Source organism: Apteryx mantelli, chromosome 3 (genome assembly GCF_036417845.1).
Source record: "Apteryx mantelli isolate bAptMan1 chromosome 3, bAptMan1.hap1, whole genome shotgun sequence".
NCBI lineage: Eukaryota > Metazoa > Chordata > Aves > Apterygiformes > Apterygidae > Apteryx > Apteryx mantelli.
This window is the reverse complement of record NC_089980.1, coordinates 98,258,139-98,283,559: the sequence shown is the minus strand read 5'-3', so window position 1 is coordinate 98,283,559 and position 25,421 is coordinate 98,258,139. Positions and strand designations below refer to the sequence as shown.

The 25,421-nt window shown below is 36.0% G+C and overlaps 1 protein-coding gene across 1 annotated transcript in view; it reads right to left on the bottom strand.

Annotated features, from left to right (window-relative positions):
• The window catches only part of RNGTT (RNA guanylyltransferase and 5'-phosphatase), a 197,704-nt gene that overhangs the window by 119,868 nt on the left and 52,415 nt on the right, over nt 1-25,421 (bottom strand). The window contains exons 9-10 of the mRNA XM_067294005.1: nt 22,619-22,754; nt 14,085-14,156 (exon numbers count right to left, since the gene is read on the bottom strand). Of these exons, the coding sequence (XP_067150106.1) occupies nt 14,085-14,156; nt 22,619-22,754 (208 nt within the window). The remainder of the gene's footprint in view (nt 1-14,084; nt 14,157-22,618; nt 22,755-25,421) is intronic.

Genomic DNA, 25,421 nt, shown 5'->3' with positions numbered 1-25,421 from the left:
AGCAAAATATCATTTAGACAAGCCTCAAGAGAGAACAGTCATCTGTTGAAACAACATCTTTTGCTAGATTAGCTGAATTTTCTTCACCTGTTGAAACTTCGTGCATTGTACTAAGAGCTCACAGCATAAAGCAGCAGATGTGACATTTAAAAAATACAGTTTTGATTTTAAACACAATCCTCCACAAATACTCAAAATGTAAAATGAAATCTCTAATGAAATAGATTTTAAGCCTGACAGCTTTCAAATCTATAGAGCATTGAACTCTTCAAAATTTGAACTTACTATAGTTCAGATGAGCTCACTAACTGAACTCATACACAGTAAGTCACGCAAGAACCTAGTGTACCACAAAAGAAATATGTTTAAATATACTAAGAGACACAGTCTACAGCTCATTTAGTATCTACTGTCCAAAAAATTTTAAAAATAAAAAGATAAAAATAAAAAAGGCAGTTTATTTGATGAAATGAGCTAAAAGGAAAAAAAAAAATCTCAGTCCCAACAGGATTCTTCAGGATGGATGCTGAGAGAGAAAGTTTGGTCCAGTGTCAGCCTGTGCTGTTCAGGTACATCAGAGGTGGCCAAACTGTAGCTTCACAGCTCCATTTGGCTGCGAAGGCTCGTGAGTGATACAAATCTCAGGTCATTAAATAAAAGTAAGGCAGCAGGAACTGCTGAGATGGGTTTCACAAGATAACAGGAACCCTGTTGCATGCCCAGCTCAGGCCCCTCTCTTTTGGAAAGGGGAAAAGCACCTCTGAGGAGCCACTGTCATCCTCCAATTTTAAGTCTCCCTTCCCCCTACCTCCAAGGCAGGCCTTGTGGCCACAGCTCAGGAAATCTGGCAAGTCTTAAATATACTATGGAAAGTCTTTTACTTAGATTGACGTGGCACAGATAAAGCGGGGTATGCAAGTGTATGCTAAATCCCATAAAAACACTCTCTAAAAGAAACTGATAGTTACCTGGCTTCTGCCAGATGCAACTATAATAAACAACTGTCTGGGTCTATGTACACTAGCTTGATAACTAGCTTGGTTTAGGATAAATTAAGCATATTTATTCTCTTCTTCCATGAGATATGGTTTGAAGTCTAACTGCCAGCAAAGCACATTCCATTTGATTCCCCAAAGCAGTACCTTAAACATGAATAATTCAGTACATACATGCATATACGTTCCATACACATCTTCACTTATTGAGCCATAACAGAACTTATGTCACAACTGTCTTAGCTTTAATGATTTTGAGAGAAGAATAAAGAATAAAGCACAGGCTGATATTCTACCCTATGTTTAGCATTATTATTGACAATCAAGGCATCCACAGCTGACATCTGCATTTCCAGCGAAAGCCCATTATTAGTTCTTTCTCGCCTAATATTTTGCATTTTATATTAATGGTCTAGCACATATTTCTTTCGACTGTGGATTTATAACTGCTGCCAATTTTTTCTGATGCACATATTTTTTAAAGTAAAAAATCTGAAGGTGCTGTTGGTTTCTCCAAATAAGATTATTACTACATTCAATCACTTAACAGGCTTTTTTTTTTCCCCCCATTTCTGAAGATTTCTTTTTAAAGCAGGATGAAAAGTAAAACACTAGAGAAATGAAAAATGTTGTAGAATTATGACCCTTAAATTTTTCATTTCTAAAAGACAAAAGGCAACACAACCATTATAACCTGAAAATACAATTTAAAATTTGTGTTTTCTAACTTCAATCACTCAAATATTCAAAACAGACATGTTAATGGCAAGGAATTTAGTAGTTGCAATATGTTTTCTAGAATTTATCTTGGCATCAGTGAGGTACAGCATGTGAAATATTGTTTCAATTGTAACAATTCAACCAGTGTGCTGCAGAAACATAATTACTATTTATATCTTGTCAGTTTATACAATGGGGTATTGCACTGATTTACCACAGACCAAAAATGGTTTGGGGAGTCAGACCTACTAAAAGGAATACTTAAGACAAGTATTGAATTATTTGCATTTCCTTTTTTGAAAAAGAAAACCTCACTGAAAATAAATTCAAATATGTATGAATAAACAAAAGAAAGAAGCTTATATCCCAAGCATAAAGGCCAAGGCCTAACAGAACATATAACTGTAACTGAACACATTGTTTATTAGCAAACATGACTTTAAGGAAATAGCATGACATTCAGAACTGTGACTAAACAGATAAGATAAAACCAGAAAATGTAGATTGTACCACTAACATTGTTCCCTTCCCCACTTTCTTCCTTCTTGGATTGTTCAAAACAAAATATGAATGCAAGATAAAAAAAACAAAGCCTACAACTGCAAGAGGACACGTAGTACACTTCACAAGTGTTAAAGTAATGTATATAAGGCAGAGTATTTGTGATCATCTAAGTGACTGAAATATAATACTGTTAACGGTGTGCAATAAAGAGGCAGACTTATGGAAACTGGCATCTACAGTGGATGGATGCCTGAACCACCTCTTTTGAAAACAAGCTCTAACCAGGCACCAAAAGACCTGATAATTCCGGCTTAGTAGCTGTTAGTCTGGGAACACAGAAAATACAGTCCAATTCATTGTTTAACTGCATATACAGCGGGTTCATTTGGAATCCTTATAATCCTTATAAATCTTTCCGAGTCTTCAAAAACAAAATTCAATCTGTGGATTTTACTGCTCTGTAAACAACTAAAAACAACAGGAATGATGTTCTGTCTAGACTGGTTGCCTCCCTCAAGTAATCTACGGAATAGGTCAACTTCCCATTTTTAACTACAGAACTAAAAGTCATAATTCTAATAATCCGCAAGTGTACAGTAGATTCTCCATCATCATTGGATGTTTACACACAAGAAGATTGCATGTGGTCTTCCCATGTGAATATATACTTAAAGAATTTATTTGGCACTGAATTTAGGCTACCTACAAAGTAAAATATTGAACACAGGGCTTTACTGCTTCTATTTTTTTCCTTACCATTTTTGCTAGTGCTATTGTTGCATGTAATATGGAGGCAACCAGCTACAGCTATTAGATGGTTCAGTTCTCCTCTTGTCAACCTCCTCCTTCCCCAGTATTTTCTCCTTCTGCCCCCTCATACTCTTTTCATTCCTTTCACAGTAACTTTTCATGAGAATAGTTATTGTTGCCTTTTACAGTGCTGTCCTTATGATGAAGAATTATCATTCCAATGAGTTAAAGGACCATAGGAAAATCCCAACATCTTAGACACATCATTCAGGATCTTTCATACTTGAAAAGATTGTGGTTTATCCTTGCTTCATATTCACTATGTCATGTGATACTTTTTCTGAAGAATCTGGGTCATGAAATCTACTTATACAGCTCAAGTGTTTGATATTGCTACCTAGGCACTGATTCTTCAGGAAGGTAATCATTTTATAGTATTTAAAATAAGGCTGTTATAGTAAGTGTAAAGTGCCAGTGGGGGAGAGGGGGGTTTAGGAAATCAAGCAATAATTAGCACTGGTTCGCAAATGCTGTCTTAGAGGGAACCACATACTTTTCATAAACCATGACAGAACTAAAACATAAGTAGCTGCTTATAATAGATTTTTTTATTATTATTATTGAAGAATTTAAAAAAACGTAAGTACACAATCTTTTTGTCTCTGTGGTATCTAGCTCATTGTTTGCATTACTAGTTTACAAATAAATAATACTGAATAATTGCTATTGCATTTATTTCAAAAGAAAAGTGGCATTTTACTTCATATCTCTTCTAAATAAGAGAAATAATCTAAACAGAATGAAAATATGGCCTTCATATCCTTTCCTCCAACAAGTCCTACACTAGACCATAAAAGTCATTCAAGTTATCAGAATACATTGAAGATAAAATAGAAGCTATTAGAGAGGTCCTGCTTTCACCTTCATAAATTCTGTCCTAAATTATTTGGTTATTTTAGATTTGGTAAATCCTTCTGATTAACTCTGATTTTTTTTCTTTAGTTCTTTTTTGATGTAACCCCTCATAAAAGGAAAGAGATGGGATGGCAAGATACAGAGAAAGCTGACAATATGAAATATTAGGGATGGGTTAAGTGTAGAATGGGAAGAATTAAAGCTAAGCTAGGGAAATAAGATATGACAAAATTTGAATATTCTGCCTTTGGTTTCCTATAATATCTCATCAGTCATCCTCTGTTTCGCCTATTTTGATGTATAAACTCTTAAAAGTAACATTATACTCTTTCCTTTTTTTCAAATATGCTGGACAAAAAGCCCGGTGTTAGCCTCCATGTCCACTCTCCTAAGGCCTGGCAATGACCTGCCCCCCTGTAAAGTTTTTCACACTTTGCACTTCAGTTGTGACCACTGCCAGATTTTTGAGAAGATTCAAGTATTTGACTGAGACAGAAGTTAGGTCCAGTTCCACTTGGCAGTTCCTATGGTACTGGTTATCACAAACTGCAAGGAGATGGAGAGACTTTCATTCAATCAGATATCACAGTCCCTAACACAACAATAAAAAGGTTAAATAAATAAATAAACAAAAGTGATTTTATAGGCTAGAAGTACCAGAAGTAGAAAACACAGAATTTAGTAAAAATAGTAAGAAAAGCTCTTTAAAGAAACACTCCAAGAACAAAAAGCATGTGGACTTTCTTCTCTGAGTTGTATAAGGTTTGAAATATTTCAATATTACTTTCCATGTATAATGCAACTTAAACATTCAGGTCTCACTATGGTTTGCTGAAAAAGCGTCACGTCACAATAAATAAGAGTAAAACTTATATAACCCAAGTGCCTGAAAATATAACAGATTTAACATCATGACAACTTCTACAGCTGTTCCTGGAGAACTACTTGTCTGCTTGTATCTCCCCCAGGAGCAACACTGTGTCTCTCCTCCTGACAATTACACTGGTGGTAATCTGCTATTCAAAAGGCTCTCGTGAGGCACACTTCATATTAAGGTATGGAAACACTCACCTCTGGGAAATAACAAGACATGACAAAATTCGAATGCAGTCCCTTTGCTTTTAAATAACATCCCATTAAGCATCCTCTGTTTTGTCAAATGGGAGAAACAAACTACCTTCACTCCAGTTTGTAGTGCCCCTGAGGTTGGGAAAAGGAGGATCTAACTCAGAGGTGCAGGGCAAAGGAAGAAATCGGCTGCATTTTTCAAACAATCAAATCAGCAAGTAAAGCTGTCATCCTTCAGACTCATCACACTGTAAAAGACTGCTTCCCCACAACAAGCAGCTTAGATAAAAAAAATACAGTACGAGAAACAAGAAAACACCAAAACTATCCTGTTCAGCATTCACTAGCTATAAAACTCAGCAATCACAGACTCACAGAATCACAAAACGGTTGAGGTTAGAAGGGACCTCTGGAGATCATCTAGTCCAACCCCCCTGCTCAAGCAGGGTCACCTAGAGCACGTTGCTCAGGATTGTGTCCAGGCAGGTTTTGAATATCTCCAGAGAAGGAGACTCCACCACCTCTCTGGGCAACCTGTTCCAGTGCTCTGTCACCCTCACAGTGAAGCTTTTCCTCATGTTCAGATGGAACTGCCTGTGTTTCAGTTTGTGCCCGTTGCCTCTTGTCCTGTCGCTGGGCACCGCTGAGAAGAGTCTGGTCACATCCTCTTTCTCAATAATTTACTTTTTTAAGAAAAGTAAATTATTAAAAGTATTACTTTTCAATAATTTACTTTTTGTAGGCCTCACAGCAAAAGTTTTAAAGAGGGATGCAAAAGTGCATAACAACACAAGTTTTCAGTTGCCTATGCACTTTTCTGAAGCATGAGGAGCAACAGGGAGGAAAGTTTAGGGAACAGGTGAGAAGACTTGCACATTTTGCTGACTGGACATACAAGTCCATTTTTTGAGAATAAATAAAAGATGATCAACAGAGGTAAGACTTTGAAAAAGACAACTAGCTAAAATACATTTCTGTCCTGTCTTCATAGCCCTGAAAGCTTCTGCACCATCAGCCTCTTATTCAGTGCGGATTCTCTGTCTTATAAGATCTCCTAGCCCACTATTTGTTGCCCTCTCTATTCTGTAACATTATCCTATTCCTACAGCCTAAAGAATACTAGAGCATACTACAACATATAGGTTTACCGAGCCAAGCTGGCCCTGCTCTCTAATCATCATCTAACAAACCGCACTATAAAAATCGGAGGAGGAGAGAAGAAAGCAGTGGAGCTGGCAGCTGTGTAACCCCATGAATTCAAGCATGAAGTAGCTGACAGGTTCTGGAATTAAGGTGTCAGAGCACTGCAGCTACAAGCAACCATAACATATCTTTTCCAGTGTTACACCAGAAATCAAGGGTGAGGTACAATTTATCCTACATAATTAGTTGAGTAGATGCTCTGTATTTCATTTACCTGACAGCTCTTAGCCATGATAGAAGAAAAAGAAATATTAAGATTTTCAGACCATAATGCAAGGTAACCTCACTGTTAAAAACATTTGGGCACTTGTTAAGTATGTCTCAGCACAACATAATTAATACAAAGGATGCAAGACTAAACATATACACAGCATCTTCATTTTTCAGGGTACTGTTAGTAGCAAAAACATTTTAAACCTGTATTTTAAAGTGATATCATTTGAGAAAGAACCTCAGAATTAAAAGTAAGAGGGGAGGGTCATTGGTAGTCAGATACATTTGTAAAGAGAAAAAAATCTGCAATTAAATTTGCTTTTTCGAATTGTGCCCTCAAAATTTTCACAGTATATTCTTAGGTAAGGTTAATAGACTAATAAACGAGAGACAGCATATACTGTGAGCTTTAAATCACTTTAAAATGAGGTTTATAATGGAAAAGTCAGACATGGTAGTATTTTACAGGGATTTTAAACAAAATTTTTCATGCATGAATTCAATGAATGCAATAGCTGTGGGCAGGATTTATAACCAGAATATCTGTTTACAACGACAAATTTTATTTCATAGCAACTACATCGTTATGCATATTGACAACCAAAGAAATTCTGATGTTAAATATTACATTTTAAGCACAAAATTTAAGGAAACTCAAGCAAAATGTTATCTCCTTCCCAAACATTAAAATTATCATCATCTTCCTTTCAAGCATTCAGTCTATTCTTACCATTGCAATCTGCTCTCATGAAATCTTGGCTAGAATTTAAAAATTTTAAAGGCCAGGGTTAGAAAGGAAAAGGAAAGTACTATTCATTTTCAGTTTCTCTGCTAAGAATGCATTAATTAGATCCCACATTATGCCAATTTTACTTTTTATTACTTTGCTAAGGAAAAAAATAGTTGCTTAGCTGTAGTGTTTACACACCTATATGTAGCTACTGCATAGAGATCTAAGAAAAAGCTTCTCCAAGTAAGGTTTCTCATGAAGAGCTCAAAATTGACTGCCGAATGAAGACATTTCCTTTTGTAGATTGCTTCTGATGAACAGGGACTTGAATTTACTTTTATTTACTTCTAGGACTGTTAATTATTCTATTCTCAGCTTCCTCTCTTACACTAGAATAACCTACCAAATCTGAATTTTTCATTAACTATTTGGATTAAAGAGGTAATGCTATACAACTACAGCTACTATCAAGATGTACTCAATTACATACACACCCAAATCAGGAAGCTGAAAAGTAACAGGCATTGCAGGGATTTAGCTCTGTACTCAATAAGTGTAAAAACAATAAGGGATTTTGTGCGCTGTTAGCCTTCAGAGGTATATGAAAAATCCGGATTTCATGCATGAAATGAGAGTGCATACATAACCAGTGACAAAAATGGACAAACAACCTCAATTAGGATTTTAAAAGCCAAATAAATACATGCACTTATAAGAAATAATATGTCATTTTCCAGTGAGAAAAAGATTCTTAGAAAAAATTCTATTTACCTTGCCTTGAAAGATAACTGAAACAATTATTTTCTACTTCTAGAAACATTTCACATGCTGGACACAAGACTTGACATGATAGTGACATCATCTCCATAGACAAGCAGAAGTGACAAATTAGTTTTTGATGCTTCTTTCACCCTCCATAACACAACTCTTCCATATTTCATGATATACTACTGTTTCTTATTCCACCTTATTTCCTCTCTTCTTTTCAATGTAAGGAGCCTTCTTGTCCTCTACCATACACCCCTAAAGGCGCATGAATGGCAGAATACCTGACACTTCACAAAACAGCACTTTCTGAACTTCAGAGAGGTTGAGCTCAACATTTGGGAACCAGAATACACCTAAGGTACATTTACACTGGTTAACTGAACGCTGCCCTGAAGCCATTTGGCAGTCTGATCATGTTCATACTATTAAACTCTCTTACTCTCCAAAAGAGGATGGCAACATCTCAAAATGCCTGCTAAGAACAGTCCCTGAGCTCTGCTAACTCTTGAACTGTTCCTGGGAATTGTTTGAAGGACACTAGCCAGCCAGGGCCAAGACTGTGCCAGAGATCATTCTAACTACTTAAAAGAGGAACAAGTTTCAGTACCTGGACCCTATCCCTTGCAGTTTAATTTACTAGTATAAGTGTAGCCTCCTAGGATGAAGTTTGCAAGATGATTCTATATATGTAAATATATAAAATTTTGGTTCATATATATATTTTATATATGAACCAAAAGAACCAAGTGAAGCAGGAAAAAATACAGGGATTGCTCTGGGTTTCCTCAAAGAGCTAAGGTTGCAAGGTTGACTTTATTCTACTTGCGTATATCTTCCTTTCTATGAATTTCATTTTAGCATGCAAGATGAAAGCAGTAATATGGCAATGTCATAGTTTGAATAACTATCAATAACAATTAAGGTTGTATTCAGATAGAAGAAAATAACAGTAAAGTTATTTTTTTAATCTCCTAAAGAATCATTTGTTTTTCCAGACACAGGCATCCCTTGTAACACAATGGAATGCATTACCACAAGCTTCTAGAGATGTCATAGAAACAGTGATTAAAGAGGTAAGAAATCAAAGTGTTCCATAAGCATCCCTGAAGACTACAATTTTTTCAGCAGCTACAGGTGATAAGCATCAAAATTCAATATAAAATTTATCATGGAAGCAGGCAGCCGAGGAGGATTGCTTGCATCCCCTAAGAATTCCTGTACAGATCTCTCCCAATCATAGAAACCAAATTTTTATTTTTCCTTCTTCCTAATATTTTTTCTGTCTAGACATCTGAAGCCAAATGTTCAGAGTATATTTCAACCACAATCTATTTTCTCTGTTTCCTTCACTTCTTTCTAGAAGCCTGCTGTAGTTTATTCCAGACACATCATAGCAACACTGAAGTAAAAGCTAAGTAACAAGAAGTTTCACTGATGACAATGTGATCAAAACTTTTAAAAGGCAGGTCTTTTTCTACTCTCCCTCAGTATTCTCTTTCATTTGTTTATATAGCCTCTAGTTCCTGTAAAGTTTCTGTTATTCTCTCCTGATGACCACTTCAGCTTTACTTTACCTTCTTTGCCTTCTCTTGGACGTGCTCAAATGAAATGCTGACAATGCCTGAAGAAAGACACCACGATGTACTGAGACACTGACTCCATGATTCCATGATGTTCTCCCGGATCACCATATTGCACATGAAGTGGAAAACCTTATTTTTACTCCCAGCTAGTCCATTACTGGCTGACAGCTGCTGCTCTTAAATCTCAAATCAACATTTGTTTCTTAAATAGTTAACTTCAAAATGGCACAAAGTTGTAAGAGACAATTTGAACACAGCTATTTATAGTTTTCTTGGTTTGGACTTTTGTTTTTTTTAAGGCTGAAACTGTGTACAGCTTTAAAAATAAATGTGCCATCTCTATAGAATTTTCACTACTGCTCATAAAGGAAACTGTGGTCATAGTATTCTGTGACCTTACCGACAGAGAAGTCAGGCTAAGCTCTGTGGTTTTCATTTAGGTATCAGCCTTCAGCCTTTTATGTTCCCTTGTTAAAAGCCATAAAACTATGGCATACAACAGAGATAAGGTTGCCCTGCATCACCTGATATATTTCCAAACATCAATTGTAAGAATACTTAAACGCCTCAAAACAAGAGAATGAAGAACTAAAATACAAGTACAGAGTGCATCCCAGTTTTGAAGCATGACAATAGTGCTGGCTGAAAATACCGAGAATAGTTCAAAGTCATATTACAGTAAATGGCATTTAGAAATTTAAAATTATATGCTATTATTTTGCTGTGGTCTAAAATTTTAATTCCATGATTTTTCTGTATGCATGTTAACAGCCTTCACTGTACTATTTAAAGCCATCCCAAGGGGCACAAGTTGACTTAAATCTTAGTACAAATACACAATATATTCTGTAAAAGAACTATATATTGCCTTATTTTAGTACTAACTTCTGTATTTTTGTATTAGTACCGGTCATCCTAACACAAATTCTCATCAGTATTAATAGTTCACATAAGTGTTTGGGACTCGGTGTGAAATTTGTGAATGCAATAATTCAGAAGCAATCTTCTTGACAAAGCCAAAAGAAATTGCAACGTTTAGCTAGTATGGGATGGTGTGCAGGCAAAATAGGGTCAGCATTTGAGAATGAGGTCACCTGAAAGTATCTCTGGTTCACTATATCTAACTAAACATGAGGTTTGGTTTTGCAGACAAAGGTGTTTATGGTGGGGTTCATATTCACATTTCCTCAAATGCAATCTAGCATCTCTAACAGCAGAGTATGCTGAGTCACTGCTCAGAAAGGGCAAGGGCAAGTTTGGGTCCCAGAGCTACCCAACTTTGTTAACAGTGATCTAATATGATGCCTCATAGGACAAACAACCCATACTAAAGCATTGGCACTTTAAATATTATTGCATTTTCCGAATTTTGCTTTTTTTCTTAAAGATTCCTTTGGCCCCTATATGCCAAAGTTCAGTTCTCTGCTTTTACGTGCATGTTGACCGTGTGCATTCTGGGTTCCTCCCTTCAAATCAAGGCTACATTCTTGTGCTGTACGCTGAATATGCTTATAGCTTTCCACCCAGAGTAGCTTTTGCTCCTCTCAGGAGTATGCTCTGCTTTTGAATTTGGGATTTTCGAAAGTGTTTGAACCATCATTCAAGCTTGTCACTCATATGCTGACACTTTAATAGGTAGGCCAGAGCATAACCCGAAGATACAAACATTGGTAATGTAATAGACTAATATAAGGCCCAGCATGGGGAACCAGTACCACCGCAACAGGCGCATTGTTTAGGACTACAATCATCATTTCATCCTAACATAATTTTGTAGATTGCTGATCAGGACAGAAGATGAGGTGGGGGCAGGCTGGAAATCCTTTCATTTACACAGTGGCCAGTCAGTTCAGCAACTCCACCATTTACCTTCAGAGGACACAACTGCTTTCAAGATCAAAAGAACAATGTAGAATTTTTGAGCACGTCATATGGCTGTTCGGGTTTTTTTTTTTCTTTCTTTCTGAGAAACAAAACTGATGCTTTGTGTAATTATTTGATTTGAAGCTCTACTACAAAAATGCTGAATTACACAATCTAACCTACGCAACTTAAACAAGGAACTTATCCCGTCTTGCCAACTGCAGGTTTTCAATACATCTACCTCTCTTACTGATAAAATTCTGATAATCACTTCTTGCCAAGCCAAATATCCTTGCTTGCCCAGTTTTGTAATTAAGCTTCTAAAATTAACCTAAAAGCCGCTGTGCTTTTTAATCTTTCTAGTAGGACCACTGCTAATGACTTCTTGCAGCTGCAGCCCTGTTTGTACTCACACATTGTCTTTATTTGTCCTTGACATTAAAGCTGTATTACTCTCTCACATTTCCAGTGCATCCAAAAAAGGCAGGGACGGGAAGGACAACTTGAAAAAACTTTACAGCATTTACAGCCCTTTTCTCCAAATCTTAACAATCCTCTGAAAGCACTCTGATCATTTTGCTGTTTGTCAAGCAGGACTTTTCATGTTAAGTCTGAACACTTTGCTATATATGAGGGTCTATTACACCCACCTCATTCCCCCAGGTTCCATCAAAATACTTACGACTTTTGAAAAACTTTATTTTGCTAAGACAGTGTATGCATATCCTAAAGTGAGGAAGAGGGAAACTGTTCACCTCTTACCTTATTTTGTTTTTCAAAGGGAGACAAATATCAGTGAGTGATGGGCTAGACACAGAGTAAGATCAGAGACAAGAACTATGACGACATGAAGGAAAATAAATGTGGAATGGCAGGTGGAGGGACAAGTGAAAAAAATGTAGAGGACAAATGAGAACCCAGGAATTATTATAAAAGATCATATTTTTCAGAATTCTACAAAGAATTTTTGCTTATTGAAAAGTCTAAACCATAGAAAGATCCAGGAAACTACCACCTACTCTTAGAAGAGGTTAAAAAAAAAAAAAAAATTCATCAAGATTCAGCAATTAGAATGCATTAACAATAAACTTAATTTAACATGTATGCCCACAAAGTCTTTTTAAAGTACTTTTAAAAGTAGATAGCCAGAATGATATAAACAGTAGCTGTTCTAATTCACAGTATGGCTATACTGCACAGAATAGTAATTTTCAAAGACCTAATTCTGCAATTCCCCCTTACACTGAGTGACCTACTTGAGCTGAATAGTACCTTACTGAAGTCTAGAAGAGTCAACAATAGTTTAAGAATTCTGAAATGCATTGCATCTTAGTAGTAATGTTTGTCCTGTCAGGAAGACTAAAACAATAATTCCATATTTCCAGAAACATTAACAGATACTACAGTGTTATTCCATGAACTATTTAGTCACAGCTCTAGTGACTAAATTTAACACATTCTGTTTTCACAAAATTATTTTAAATAGTTTAAGAAATATATATGGTTAAATCGATCCTTCCTAAAGGACATATTCTCTGACTTAGACATAACAGACCGATCACTAGAAAATTTATTTTATAGTAAGGGTTGACGAGTGAAACACTTTGTCAAGGTTATTGCTTTAAATAAGCTAGGAGACCATGCTGTAAGACCCCTCATCAACTCAAAATTCCGTGTATATTTCAGGGGGGAAATTAACAAGAAATAAACAACATGGAGAAGGAGAATGAACAACTTTTCTTTAAAGCAGCTTTCAAATGTAGTAAAGATTGGAAAGTGACTGGAGGGCTCTTGCATGTTTTCTTTTTCTATTTTTTTAAACCACTCTACTGTGAGCGTACAGACTTCCTTCCCAGCTGTCAGCAAAGGCTCCTCCTTGCCCACAACTCCCATAGTATGTTTCTTCCTTACCTATTTGCCCTAGAACCTGTGTAAACAGGAGAATCTGCTATTGAGCACCTAATAGAGGGCCAATCGCCTGGTTTCAAAGAGAAATTTGAGAAAGAGGTGATGGAGTAGCCTAACAAGAAGCACTGTGATGCTCTGGGAACATATATACCACTTACAGGCTAACTTCTCCATCCCCTTCCATTCCCTCTCAATTTCCCTATCTACATAAAAGATAACTGTCATTATTGCAATATAGGTTCACCTACCAGACACCTAGATTAGGAAGACCACGCCAGCTAGACCATCTGTTCCAGAGAGATAATTCCATGCTCATGCAGTGGCTTCTGCACTGATTTTGAAATAACAGGTTCATTATATGAAATAATGCCAAAAACTTGCTCTTACTTCCTATCCATTCCAGTCAAACTATGAGAAAATAAGACAACTACATGTGTACGAAACTTTTCTGCTCCTTGGCATTGCAAAAAATGTCAGAATTTCAAACTGTGCCCAGGCTGTAACTGAACTGCTTATCTAATAGTCAGTTTTACATTGCAGAAAAAAGTCTGACTTACTATTGCTAAGACCTAAACTATGTTCAAATATGCTCAAACATACTCTAGAAACGGACATTTTTAAAACAGTGTTTAGCAGACCTTTTCAAACCACCACCTTTTCTTGAGAAGGTGGAAATAAATCAGTATCTACTATAAAGATGCTTTCAATCTTAATTCTGATGCACTGCTTGCTATCAAGCTACACAATATCCAAACACTTTTGGTGTTTAAACTTACTATAAATTTCTTAATTATACAAATAAAATTGAATAGAAATGTGAATCATAACTAATGTTAAATGCAGTAAAACTGAAAAAGTACTTACATTAAATTTAATAATGTCATATATCAAGTACCGAGGGACAACCTGTCCATTAACCTTGTCGATGATCATTTCCTTAAAAGAAAAGAGATGACATTTATGTTTATTTCATGAATATAAAGGAATGTCAACACATTTCTACCTGTGCATATACCTGTAAGCATTATGTAATCAAGCACTGGCCACATCTTTATTACAAAAAAAATTTAACAACAGATCAAGATTATAAAAATAATATTATGGTGTTAAATGCTTCTCATGAAGCATTCAATAAAAAATCCAGAGAGCTGTACTGAGAGTCCACATTCTGATCTGCAACATTTATACATGACTTTCTGCACAGCTTTCAAAATCTTTACCTTTCTTGAGTGAATAAATTTTTTATTAAAAATCTCAGTAAAAACTGTGATTAGTTAAGTAAGAACTTTTGGAAATCTCCCCTACAACAAGCAAGTACAACAGCAATGAAGTAAAGAGCAAGCATTAATGTCCATTTTGTATGTTCAGATTTCATCTTTTAACATAAACATGTTCTAAGCAACAGTAAAAACTACAATTTGCTTGAATGTTGCATTGTGACTAAGCAGTAGGATTCCTTCAAATGTAAATATCACACACAATAGCTACATCACATGAAATTATTTAAAATTCAATATATACTGGTAATATGTCTTGAAAATATGCCTGCAAGGACAGAGTCTATTAACTATCAACATACAAACACAAAAGTGTTTCCTGAAATTATGTTACAAATACACATACATCTTACATGCTGATACTTACATCTGTAACTCAGACTTGCTATTATATGAATTCAACATAAAAATGATTGTTTGATAGGAATTAGTCATGATTGAAAATGGTAACAGCTAACTGCAGTAAATCATCGTCATAGACAATTCTGAAATATTCCCTTCTCTAAATGCAAGCAAACTCCCCCCGCTCCCCCTTCAGAGTCTTGGATAATAGGAAATCTGTGCCAGCTAAGATTTTTTGCTGCTGATAACAAAGTAAAATTCCAAATTTACACATACGACATGAAACAGAAGGAAAAGGTAAAAATATTTCACTATCACATGAGGAGAACAAGATTATGAGCTTGACAATTAACCCAAAAGAGAAATCAAATTTATTTCTTGTTAGGTCAGTAGCATTTTTACATTTATAACTTTTTAACCTCTCTTAGAATCCATTACTTCTACAAAGTGAGGCAAAACAAGATTCTCAGTATAATTTAATTCAATGAGTGAAAAATACTCCTTTGAAATATTACAATATCTTATTCTTAACTCTAAAAATCATTTAGTCATAGATTCTGTCAAATAACATCCAGAAAAAGTCTACGTAGATGTGATGTAATGAAATGTCATTCCTTCACTTCCCAAAATTTGGTAAGATGCTGGCAGACTACCAAAGGAACAGCAGAAGCACTTCTTTGACAGTATATTTTATAACTAACTGTGAGAACAGATAGAATGGGTACACCCTAAGACAGAAGACGACATGATGTTTAAACTTGGAAGAGTGTGTAAAGATACCACTATTAAAAAAAAAAAAAAAAAACCTGACATGAATTAGATGAGTGTTTTCCCATTAAAAATGAGGAGCAAAGTAAAAAGGAAACAAAAAAAGCTACCATATTCCTTTAAAGTTTCACTTGCATTATGTGGTAAAGCTAATTTTTAAAATACGATTAACGTATATTTAAGTTTTGAGGATTCATTTCCTCAGAATGCATATTCAGAGATTCAGCTTTGATACAAAGCTAACAATTGTATACAAAACCCTGAAAACCTCCTAATGCAGGATATTGTAAGATTTTATGCCTAATTTTTAAGATCTGAATTATCTGAAAGTGCAGTTTAAGAACTGTAAAATACAGCCCAAAAGACCAAGCATGATTTTTAAAAGTTCTCTGGAATGCTTAGTTTTAACATGGAACTAATTTCATAAAAATACTTTTTCTCTACTTCAGACATCAACTTTTTTTGCCTCTATTACTTGTCAAACTAGCTTCTTTTCATCATCTCTTCATCTCCCCCTTTCTTTTTTTCCTTCCCCAGCTCTTGTTCTCTTGCCACATTCTAATATCCCAGCCCCTGGGGCAAACACACGATAATTCAACATGCTGCAGGAGCAGAGCTGACAAATTCCAGAGATGCTCGTCTCCAGCATGACACCAACACTCACTGCTCTATTAGTTATGCCAATACAACTGTCATAACGCAAAAGCTGTAAAGCCAATCATGAAAAAGATTCAGATTAAAAGTATTCTAACGTCATCATTTAGGATTCTGATTTCAAAATTCTCCTTGAAATTATGAGAATTGAAAAATACCTTGGGATTAGATCTCAAAAGCAAGTCCATAGCATAGACTGTTGGAAAAATGTAGTATTTGAGACATTAATCAAATCTGAACTCAGTAATTCTGATTTGATAAATAAATACAGTCTTGTAGTATCAGGTTAAGCCAATTTTTAGATAACTAAAACAAAACTTAAAAGCAAAAAAACTCAGGTGACAACATAATAGAACACAAAACTATCCACAAGATATACCTGTATCCATGCATTTCCATTTACATAGCCTGTGTAGATTTACAGCCACTACAGTGTGTTTTAAAATTCCCACTACAAGGAAATATGATCTTTACCACCTGTTCATTAGCCACTACTTTCAGTCTTAGCTTAACTTCAGGTTTGCAGAACAAGGTCCAGTGGCCAGCTCCCTTGACGTAAACTGACAAAACTGCGAGTGTTAATCTCCTTTTCTTAATCTTCTAACGTTACAGAGCACCGTCTTAGAGCATATTACAACAGCAACTGTGCTAAGAGCTGCTGGCTGGACAAGTGCCAAAAGAACAATGCTGGAGTGACAGCTCAGGGACAATTTTTTTTTCCTTGAATCACGTATCTAGCAAACAGATTGGACTTAAAAATAATCCAAAATTTAATCACAAATCAAAGGATCTTATTTTACCAGCAACTTGCAGAATGTATTTTTAGTTGAGACAGAGTATGAAATCAGACCTAATCACACATTTTTTATTGTTCCTTTCTCCTCTTGTCCCCTGCCTTTCTTCTACCCTTTTACCTTCAACATTATTTTAGCTGCCACTATATTTCAGGAATGAAAAGAGTTTAAAAAATATATATATTTTTTATATATATATATATATATATATATTGCACAAAGTGCCAGTCTTTGCAGGCTCACAAAGCTATAAGTTATGCCATTTCCAGCAGAACTTACAAATAAGTGAGGTCTGTACTGATTAAAAAAAAAAAAGAGAGAGAAAAAAAAGAAATAAAAAAAGAAATAAAAACCCCCACACACAGCAAGTTCTTACCCTACAGTAACTGCAGTTCTTCAGTATGCTGTCACCAGTGTGGATCTCGCACTGTGCTCACGTGCCCAGTAAGCGCTAAATTAGAGCTCCACAAGAGCCACGTCCACCTTGGACCACACGTGTCAGGTACTCCACCTCGAGGGCGTTAAGGGCAGCATGCCTGCAACTTTCCATTAGCTCCTCCATTTGAAGACTAGGCTAGCCAGAGACTCCAAAAGTGGAGAGTGATGGACTCATAAAACAACACATACGCCTATATCACTTTTGCTGTTTTTAAATTTAAGTAATAAAATTTGACAGCCTTAATTGCTTGGAGAAAACCAGAAACATATCTGTTTTCTTGTAGTGTGGGGTTACTAAGGAAACCCTCACACAGCTGAATTTTATTGGATGTTCTGCCACACTTGTGAGCAGTTTTGAACACCAGATGTATTGCTCACAAACATAGATGGCTAACAACTAGTTTTATTTGTGAAATGAAAGGAACATCCTGGCAGCTCAAAGATTACAGTTTATCGCATTTGCTGAAAAATAACATTTTTAGATACTTAGATGCTTTATATTTACAACAAACGTACAAGTCCTTGTTCACACAAATATTAAACAGCAAATCAAAAGAACAAAATATCTCAAGTCTAAGGGCACCTCTGCATCTTCTACTCAATTGTTCCAATGATAAGGAGAATGCCAAGAAAGTTCCTGAAAACAACTAACTAGTTCTCTTGCATGACAGACAAAACACTTAAACAAAAATCTTTTTATTCCCTCAGATAGTAGTAGGCAGGCAAAACACTTGGCTTCTAAAGGAATACTTCATATTCTACTCAGTCACCTCTGGGTAATGTTCAAATCAGGTTTGATGAGCTTTGCAGAAACCTGTCTTCAATACCAGAAGAACAGTTGCAACTGGAGAGCTGGAGATGAGCAAGGAGCCTTGCAGCAGCTCTCTTACCACCCCAGATTCAACTGATCACACTAAGAAATGTTTGCAAGTAGTTTCAGCCTGAAGTGAAACATAAATATATCCGAGATTCTCAAAGACAACCGCATGAAAGGCTTCCATCACAAGCATTAAAGAAAGTTAATAGAACATTGAATTCATAGAAATTGCCTTTATGGAAGTTTTATACATTGTCATTTTAGGTAAAGGTTGGGGGTGGGGGTTATTTAATCTTTCGTATCCTTAATACAAGTAGTTGTCTCCTTGCATGGCAGTGATAGCCAGAATAGGTCTGTTTTGTCTTTTCTTCTTTCCAATATATTGATATGAGCTTCAAACTTTGTAAGATTAATATCAAGCAGCGCCACTTGGGTCACCTCATTCTACACTTTCATTCTCTTAAAGTGAAAGAGCTACTTCAAAGGTAATATGGATGAACTACTTCAGTGTGTAATTAAATAATTAACTTCAACAACCCTTCAGTACTAATTAGCAAAATACATTAATGCGAAAAAGCCAGGATTTTCTTCCCATGGATTAAAAAAAGAAAGCAATCATGCACATATATCCAGAGTAAAGGAACAGAAATGGAAATAATCATTTGGCACCAACATCAAGGAAACATTCAATTACTAAGTTGAGTTGTGATGCTTCAAATAATAGGCAAATTCTGTTCTCAAGCATGTTGACAGGAATCTCTGAACACACAGTAAATTCCTTCATCAACTTTTTTTTTTTTTAATTCATCATACTTAAATCTCAAAATCTGAATTATCCATAGAAAAGTTTTAGTTTTATCTCGAGGTACTTCATTCAACCAAGACTTCTTAATTTCATTCTATTTTGCCTTTTGCTTCATGAAAAAAACTGAAAAAGATCACACTAAGGTTAACTTCATGCCAATAAAGTGAAATACTGTGATGCACTGTAACAGTCCAACTTTTACAAAACAACAGATTAGGTAAAATTATAGTTCATGTCCTGGGTAACTGAGAGAATCTGATGCAATCAGTAACCGACTAAGTTTTTCCAGCTTCATCTATCCTTAAGAGACTTCAGAAACTATAAATCTGGGAGTTACTGGCCTCACAAAACACAGGGCAGAGCACCCCAATAGCCACTGCCACATTTATCGATAAATGTGCATCCCTGTCCTCTACTCTGTATATATTAGCCACCCTTACTAAATCATCTGTTTTGAAATGCACGAAGAGAAGCAGCTTCCCTCAAACACAGCCCTTTGAATCATCTTTTCCAAAGACGTCCTTGTACTGACTGCTGCAAAAGCCTGACAGCAAACGATTTGCTCCTTTGCAATTCTGGTGAGAGACAATGAAGGCAAAGGCAACCTACAATTTCACTTGGAGACCTGCCAAAGTTCAGTCTAAAGACTTCACCCTATCTTGGTAACTTCTGTGCAACTTTTGCTTCCTGAAATGTTCTTTTTTAATAAAGCCCTCAGTCACTTCCCTGGGTAGGAATGTTCTGCACAGGTCATGGTGCCCATTAAAAGAAAGGCACTACAAGGGCAGGACATACTTTACAGCTTATTCCCCACTGCTTGTTGGCCATAATGATACGATACGTATTGGCACAGTAAGCCTTGTATTCTTAAAAGCGTCATGGGCCAAAAATATTTCTGAAATCTTTCCCCAACTTATCAGTTCTTCCATCATCTCCTCTAGTGGCAGTCATTTTCCTTCCTGACACAGTTAAGACCTTTCCCAGAGTCAAGGTCCTAAAAGGAAGCACACTTTATTCTGCGTTTAACTCTGATCATTATCAGCAAGATGATTCTGCTCGTACAGACCTCTTTCATCCAATGTTAATATGAATCTCAAGTTCTCTCCCTTCTATTTCGCCTTTTATGCAAAACTTACTTTGGTCTCCCTTTCCTCTCCAAACATCCTATACATCAAGGTTATTTCATGGACTCCAGACCTTGCCTATTTCTATTACATTGCTTCATCCTGTTACCCAATCACAACTAAAGAATTCTAATAAATCTGAAGAAGTGCTATTTTCCTTTTAAAGAAACAATGCCAGTTTAAAGCTAACAGCCTGTTCACTTGATCTCAAACACCTGACATTTCAACGAGTTTGGCTGCTCCTGAAATATGAGGTAGTAGTCCACAGTTATGGATTACACTTTTTTGTTGTTGTTGTTTTTTGTTTTAAATCCTGCAGTCCTGGTACAGTAGGCTATTCCAATGAAGCATTGCATATGTTATCCAACCGATCAGGATAGCCCTTTCTGAAGCCCCTTCAGGAACAAGCAGCATCAAGCTACTTGGCCTGGTTTTGCTCCATCTTTTATTCTTCTATACAGTGAAAAACAGTAGGTTTAAGGTGCATACCAATTTGTTTTGATAGCACTGAAATCAGTTCACCACTATCTCCAGTGCTAGTTTCAAAAGAACAAGCTCACATTTTTCTCATGTCTCACTGCAAGCTTATAGGAACATCCCATAGTAAGCACACAGCCAGCATTTTCTTCTTTCAGTACAACCTCTAGATCCTCCTTCACCAACACGGCTACAAAAGAAAAGAAAAAAAAAAGAATAACCACAGACATTAAAAAAAAAAAAAAAAAAGGCCCAAACCCACACTCCGCAGCGGTTTGGCTGGTGGTGAGCTGAGCACTGTCACTCTTACTGATTGTCCTCTCACAAGACATATTAAGTGAGTGCAGGCAGAGCTCCAGAACAAGTTCTGATGGCATGCTCGTCCAGTTCATCTCACAGACCAGAAGTGGTATATCACTGAAGGCACTGTCTGAAGTATACTGACTACAGACAATTTCAGCAAGTGATTCAACAGCAGCTTCAGAGACTTTGTCAAACTATCATCCACAAGCACTGCTTGGGTTAGGGATGAATAGTTCCTACATGGGTTCAACAAAATAGGACTGCAGTTTATGAACGTTGGCAAACCATTATTTTTTTCCTCAAGAGCCTTAGAAACAGCAGAAAGACAAAAATAGTACCAGTCTTTTATCTCAACAGTATGGAACCTAACGTATGTCATTAATAATATTCTTAAGTATGTCATTAAGAAGCTGTCTGGCTGAAGAGGTTCCTATCAGACATTTCATCTTGTGCAACTACTTTTGGGCTGAGAATCTCTCATCTATTGCATTATTCTCTCAATCTTTCAGTGAAGTAAAAATGGTGGAAAGTATTCGATTATCTGCTTCTCTGTCTCTGACTAGGTTCGCTTTTCCTTGCAATAATTCGCCTCACAGATTTGATTTATACATGCTTCAGGTGTAAATATGTGTTCAGTAGGGCAGATTATTCACAGCAGAAGTGACATTTCAAGAAGGATACTGACAACAAAGGCCCCAGAAAGGAAAGAAAATAACAATGAGAATGACAATATGGTCTTCCATATTTGAAAGGTGCATTGGACTTCAGAAGACCAAGGTGGAAGATCATCTCAGATACTCAGCATTCCAACAAGAGTGACACAGCCAGGTAGAGAGACTCCAGCACTAATGAAGTATGATAGCAATTGACATTCACCTACATTGACAGATATTTAGTGTAAGAGCTAGCAAAGTCCTTTTGCTAAAATAGAAAAGTCAAGAGAAATATCCTCTTCTTGAGGCTACTGTTCTGAAAAGCTTAGCAAGTAATAATAAACATTTCAGGACAGCCTTTAAACAATAAATACATCCATTTTACACCTTGTTTTACAAATAGTTTTCAGAGTTCATTAGTCATGCTAATTTATGTAAACTTGCTTAGAAATGTGCTAGTCTTAAACAAATGCAACTACACAGTTTCTAAACTGCAGTCAATAATTCAGATCAGCTGAAAATAAAGATGACAAAAGCAAAATTATCAATTAACAGAAGTATATCAGAAGACTACCAAAAGCTTATCAAATTTTAGATATATATATTGACTATGCTTACTATATCAAAATATAAAGCTATAACAAGAAACGACGTTCTGCACTTACTTCTTTAGATTCTCTTCAAGCCTCTTCTCATATTCAGAGAATATCTCAATATATTGATTTACTTCAAAGACAAGTAAACAGCTCCCCCCAGAGCAGTCATCACTGCTATTCTATATATAAGAAATGACTTATGAACAGTGAGATTCCCACATGCAGCCAGCAAATTAATCTATATTACTCCTAAAACCCCGTAATTCACTGATCCACACATAAGACTTGGCCCAGTTTCTGAACTGGAGAAAACAGCACTAAAAATATTAAAAGTATTATATACTCCTTACCCCATCCAGAAGAGTATTTGCTAGATGGCTGCGAAGATCTTTACGAAATGGAAATTCCAGATTAGATACATGAAAAATTGAATTATCTCTATCAATCATATAAACTTCATTTTTGCCATCAATCAGCATCATGTACCTGTAAAGACAACGTTAAGACATTACACTTCCAGATATGTCCTCTAAATCTCTATTTTAATTTATATTAAATGTTAAAAAGCAGCCATGACAGATGTTATTAAAAAAAAGCATTAGAAAAAGAAGTTTTTACCATTAAAAGTTAGAAGTTTATACATTTTGCTTCATAAAAGCAGTGAATTTAATACAATGCAATTATCACCAAGGAAATATTTCATAGCTAATAGCTTAGAATATACATATAATGATGCCTGTGCATACAGATACAATGGTGCCTGAAAATCTAGTAAAAATAACACAGGTTTCAACACTGTAACAAAAACATGAAGCTAATTCAGTTAAATTCAGCTAAAAAGAGCTTTACTTCTGCTTTTTCTTTATTAAGCGGACCAGAACTTTAGCTGGTATAGATCTGCAGAGTTTCATCAAAAAGAAAAACCTTTTCCTAACTATCACTGGTTATTTACATTGCAATACTGCAAACTCTCAGCCAGCTATGGAGCCTCTTTCACTAAAACATTAACATACTTAGCTAAGGAAAATTCCTCCCTCAGTACATATAAAAAAACCAAAACCCCAAAGCTTACTACAAGCAACTTTTAAGCTTAGCTCAATTGCAAACATCTAAATTTTCAAAATACATGCAATTTGTTTATGTATTACAGCATCTGGGAGCTCAGGTTATGAATTTAGACCTTTCTGTGCTAAACCCACAAAAGGCTCTTTAGCCCTATAGAGTTTACATTCTGTATTCAATAAAACCCAGTGAACAAGTTGAAAGACAAAATGTAAAAGAAAACAAGACACACTAATCATCATGATATGTGTAACACCTGAATTACCTTTGTAAAGTTTCTCTGATCTTTGCAATAAGAGTATTAAAATAGAGTTTCAGGAAGGACAGCAAGGTAGCTGAGCAAAAAAGTTCTTCTCAAACATGTGCAGCAGCCTAGGAGAACACATGTTCTCAGTAGAGGGAGGAAAAAAAACCCAAAACACTAAGATATTTTGGTGGAAACTAATAGCAAGGGCCAGATGCAAGAGTCAACATCTTGGCAATGAATGATAAGCAGGCCTGAAACTAAACATAGCAGCCTGAATCTGATACGGTAAAATAAGGTAGAAATTGCTGAGGAACTCAGAAAGCTGGCTAAGTAAAAAAGACCAGGAAAAGGCCTTTTCAGAACCACTAAATGGATAATGACAAGGCCTGACTGCAGTTAGTAAAACCAGTGAAAAGAATGCTATTAATACGCGTTATGTTACGAATGTTATGAAATTCCTATGAATTATGAATGTTATCAAACGTGATCCAATGGCAGCCTGAAAGGGCCTTTAGGCGCACAGACAGGAAAGATCATGCCTTAAAAGTGGTAGGAAAAAGGTCTACAAGAGAGAAACTTGACATGAAGACTCCAAAGAAAGTCTGAGTTTGGTCTCAGTCAAAATTGAGTTATGTCAGTATAACAAATTACCACCTGCCAGCTGAGCTGCTGTAACTGAATTTATGCCTGACCATGCCATAACCAACCACGTATGTGGCCTACAACAAAACTGAGAGCATTAGCTTAAGCTGAAGCTTCTTTCGCTGAGCCTGACATTTCACCTTGCATGCAGACATGCTAAAAGTACTAATATGGTAACACAGGTTCTACTGCCTAACGTCAAAATCACAGAAACCAGAAAAAGAAGAAAATAGGAGCACTATCAACTATCAAGATACTGCAGTGGTTCTAAAAGTTCACAACATTCAATGTTCTCAAATCGTCTCCAATATAAAAAGATAAGGGGCATAAACCTTCCCAGAGCAATTAACCCCTTTGGACTGCAGTACAGTTTTCTTTGACAGCACAGAATAGGGAAACACTTGGTTAAAAGTAAGCAATGACAGGAGTTTCACCATCCACATCAGGCTGTTTTGAAACAAAGAAAGCAGGTTTTGAAGACTAACTCAAAAAAAAAGAAAAAGAAAAAAGGCAAGACTTCTCACACTTGTAAAAAAAAGCCTTCAAATTTACTGATACTCTTGAACAGAAACCATATCTTTTATACTTTATCCACTTCTCCTTGAAAAGCCTTGGTTTTGCAGAAATAACAACTTAACAGTAGTCTTTTCTAAAATTCACCATTGTTCTCCCAAGTAATGCCCACAGAATTGCTGTTGTCCGAACAAAGCAGCAAGCGTTGCCCAGAAACGCGTCAGGCACATGGTCCACACAAGCAGCTCAGCTGACTTCTGCACAGATACTACCACTCAGTAAATCTGATTTACCAATCAGTTATCTGAATTTACCAATCGATAAATCTGATTACAGGAGCACAATTCCACCCATGCAGCTCAAATAAGTACTTTCTTTCAATATTATGACTACAATAATAATCCACTATAGATCAGCTTCACTAATGTTTCTCCACTTACGAGTATTTAGAGATGTTCAATATCAGTTGTACAAAAAGAAAGTCAATGTGTAAGAGCAGAAAGTGAATAGGAGATCTACTGGACCCCATTAAAAATAATTAAAGTCTTCAGGAGGGAAAAAGTAGACATTATATCAATGCAATATTAGGAAGGCTGCACATGAGATGCTTTATAAAAAATAATTCAGTAGACATGTTCAACTATGTGACTTGACACCATTGCTTTAGAGGTGAGAATCTGCAGACAAAA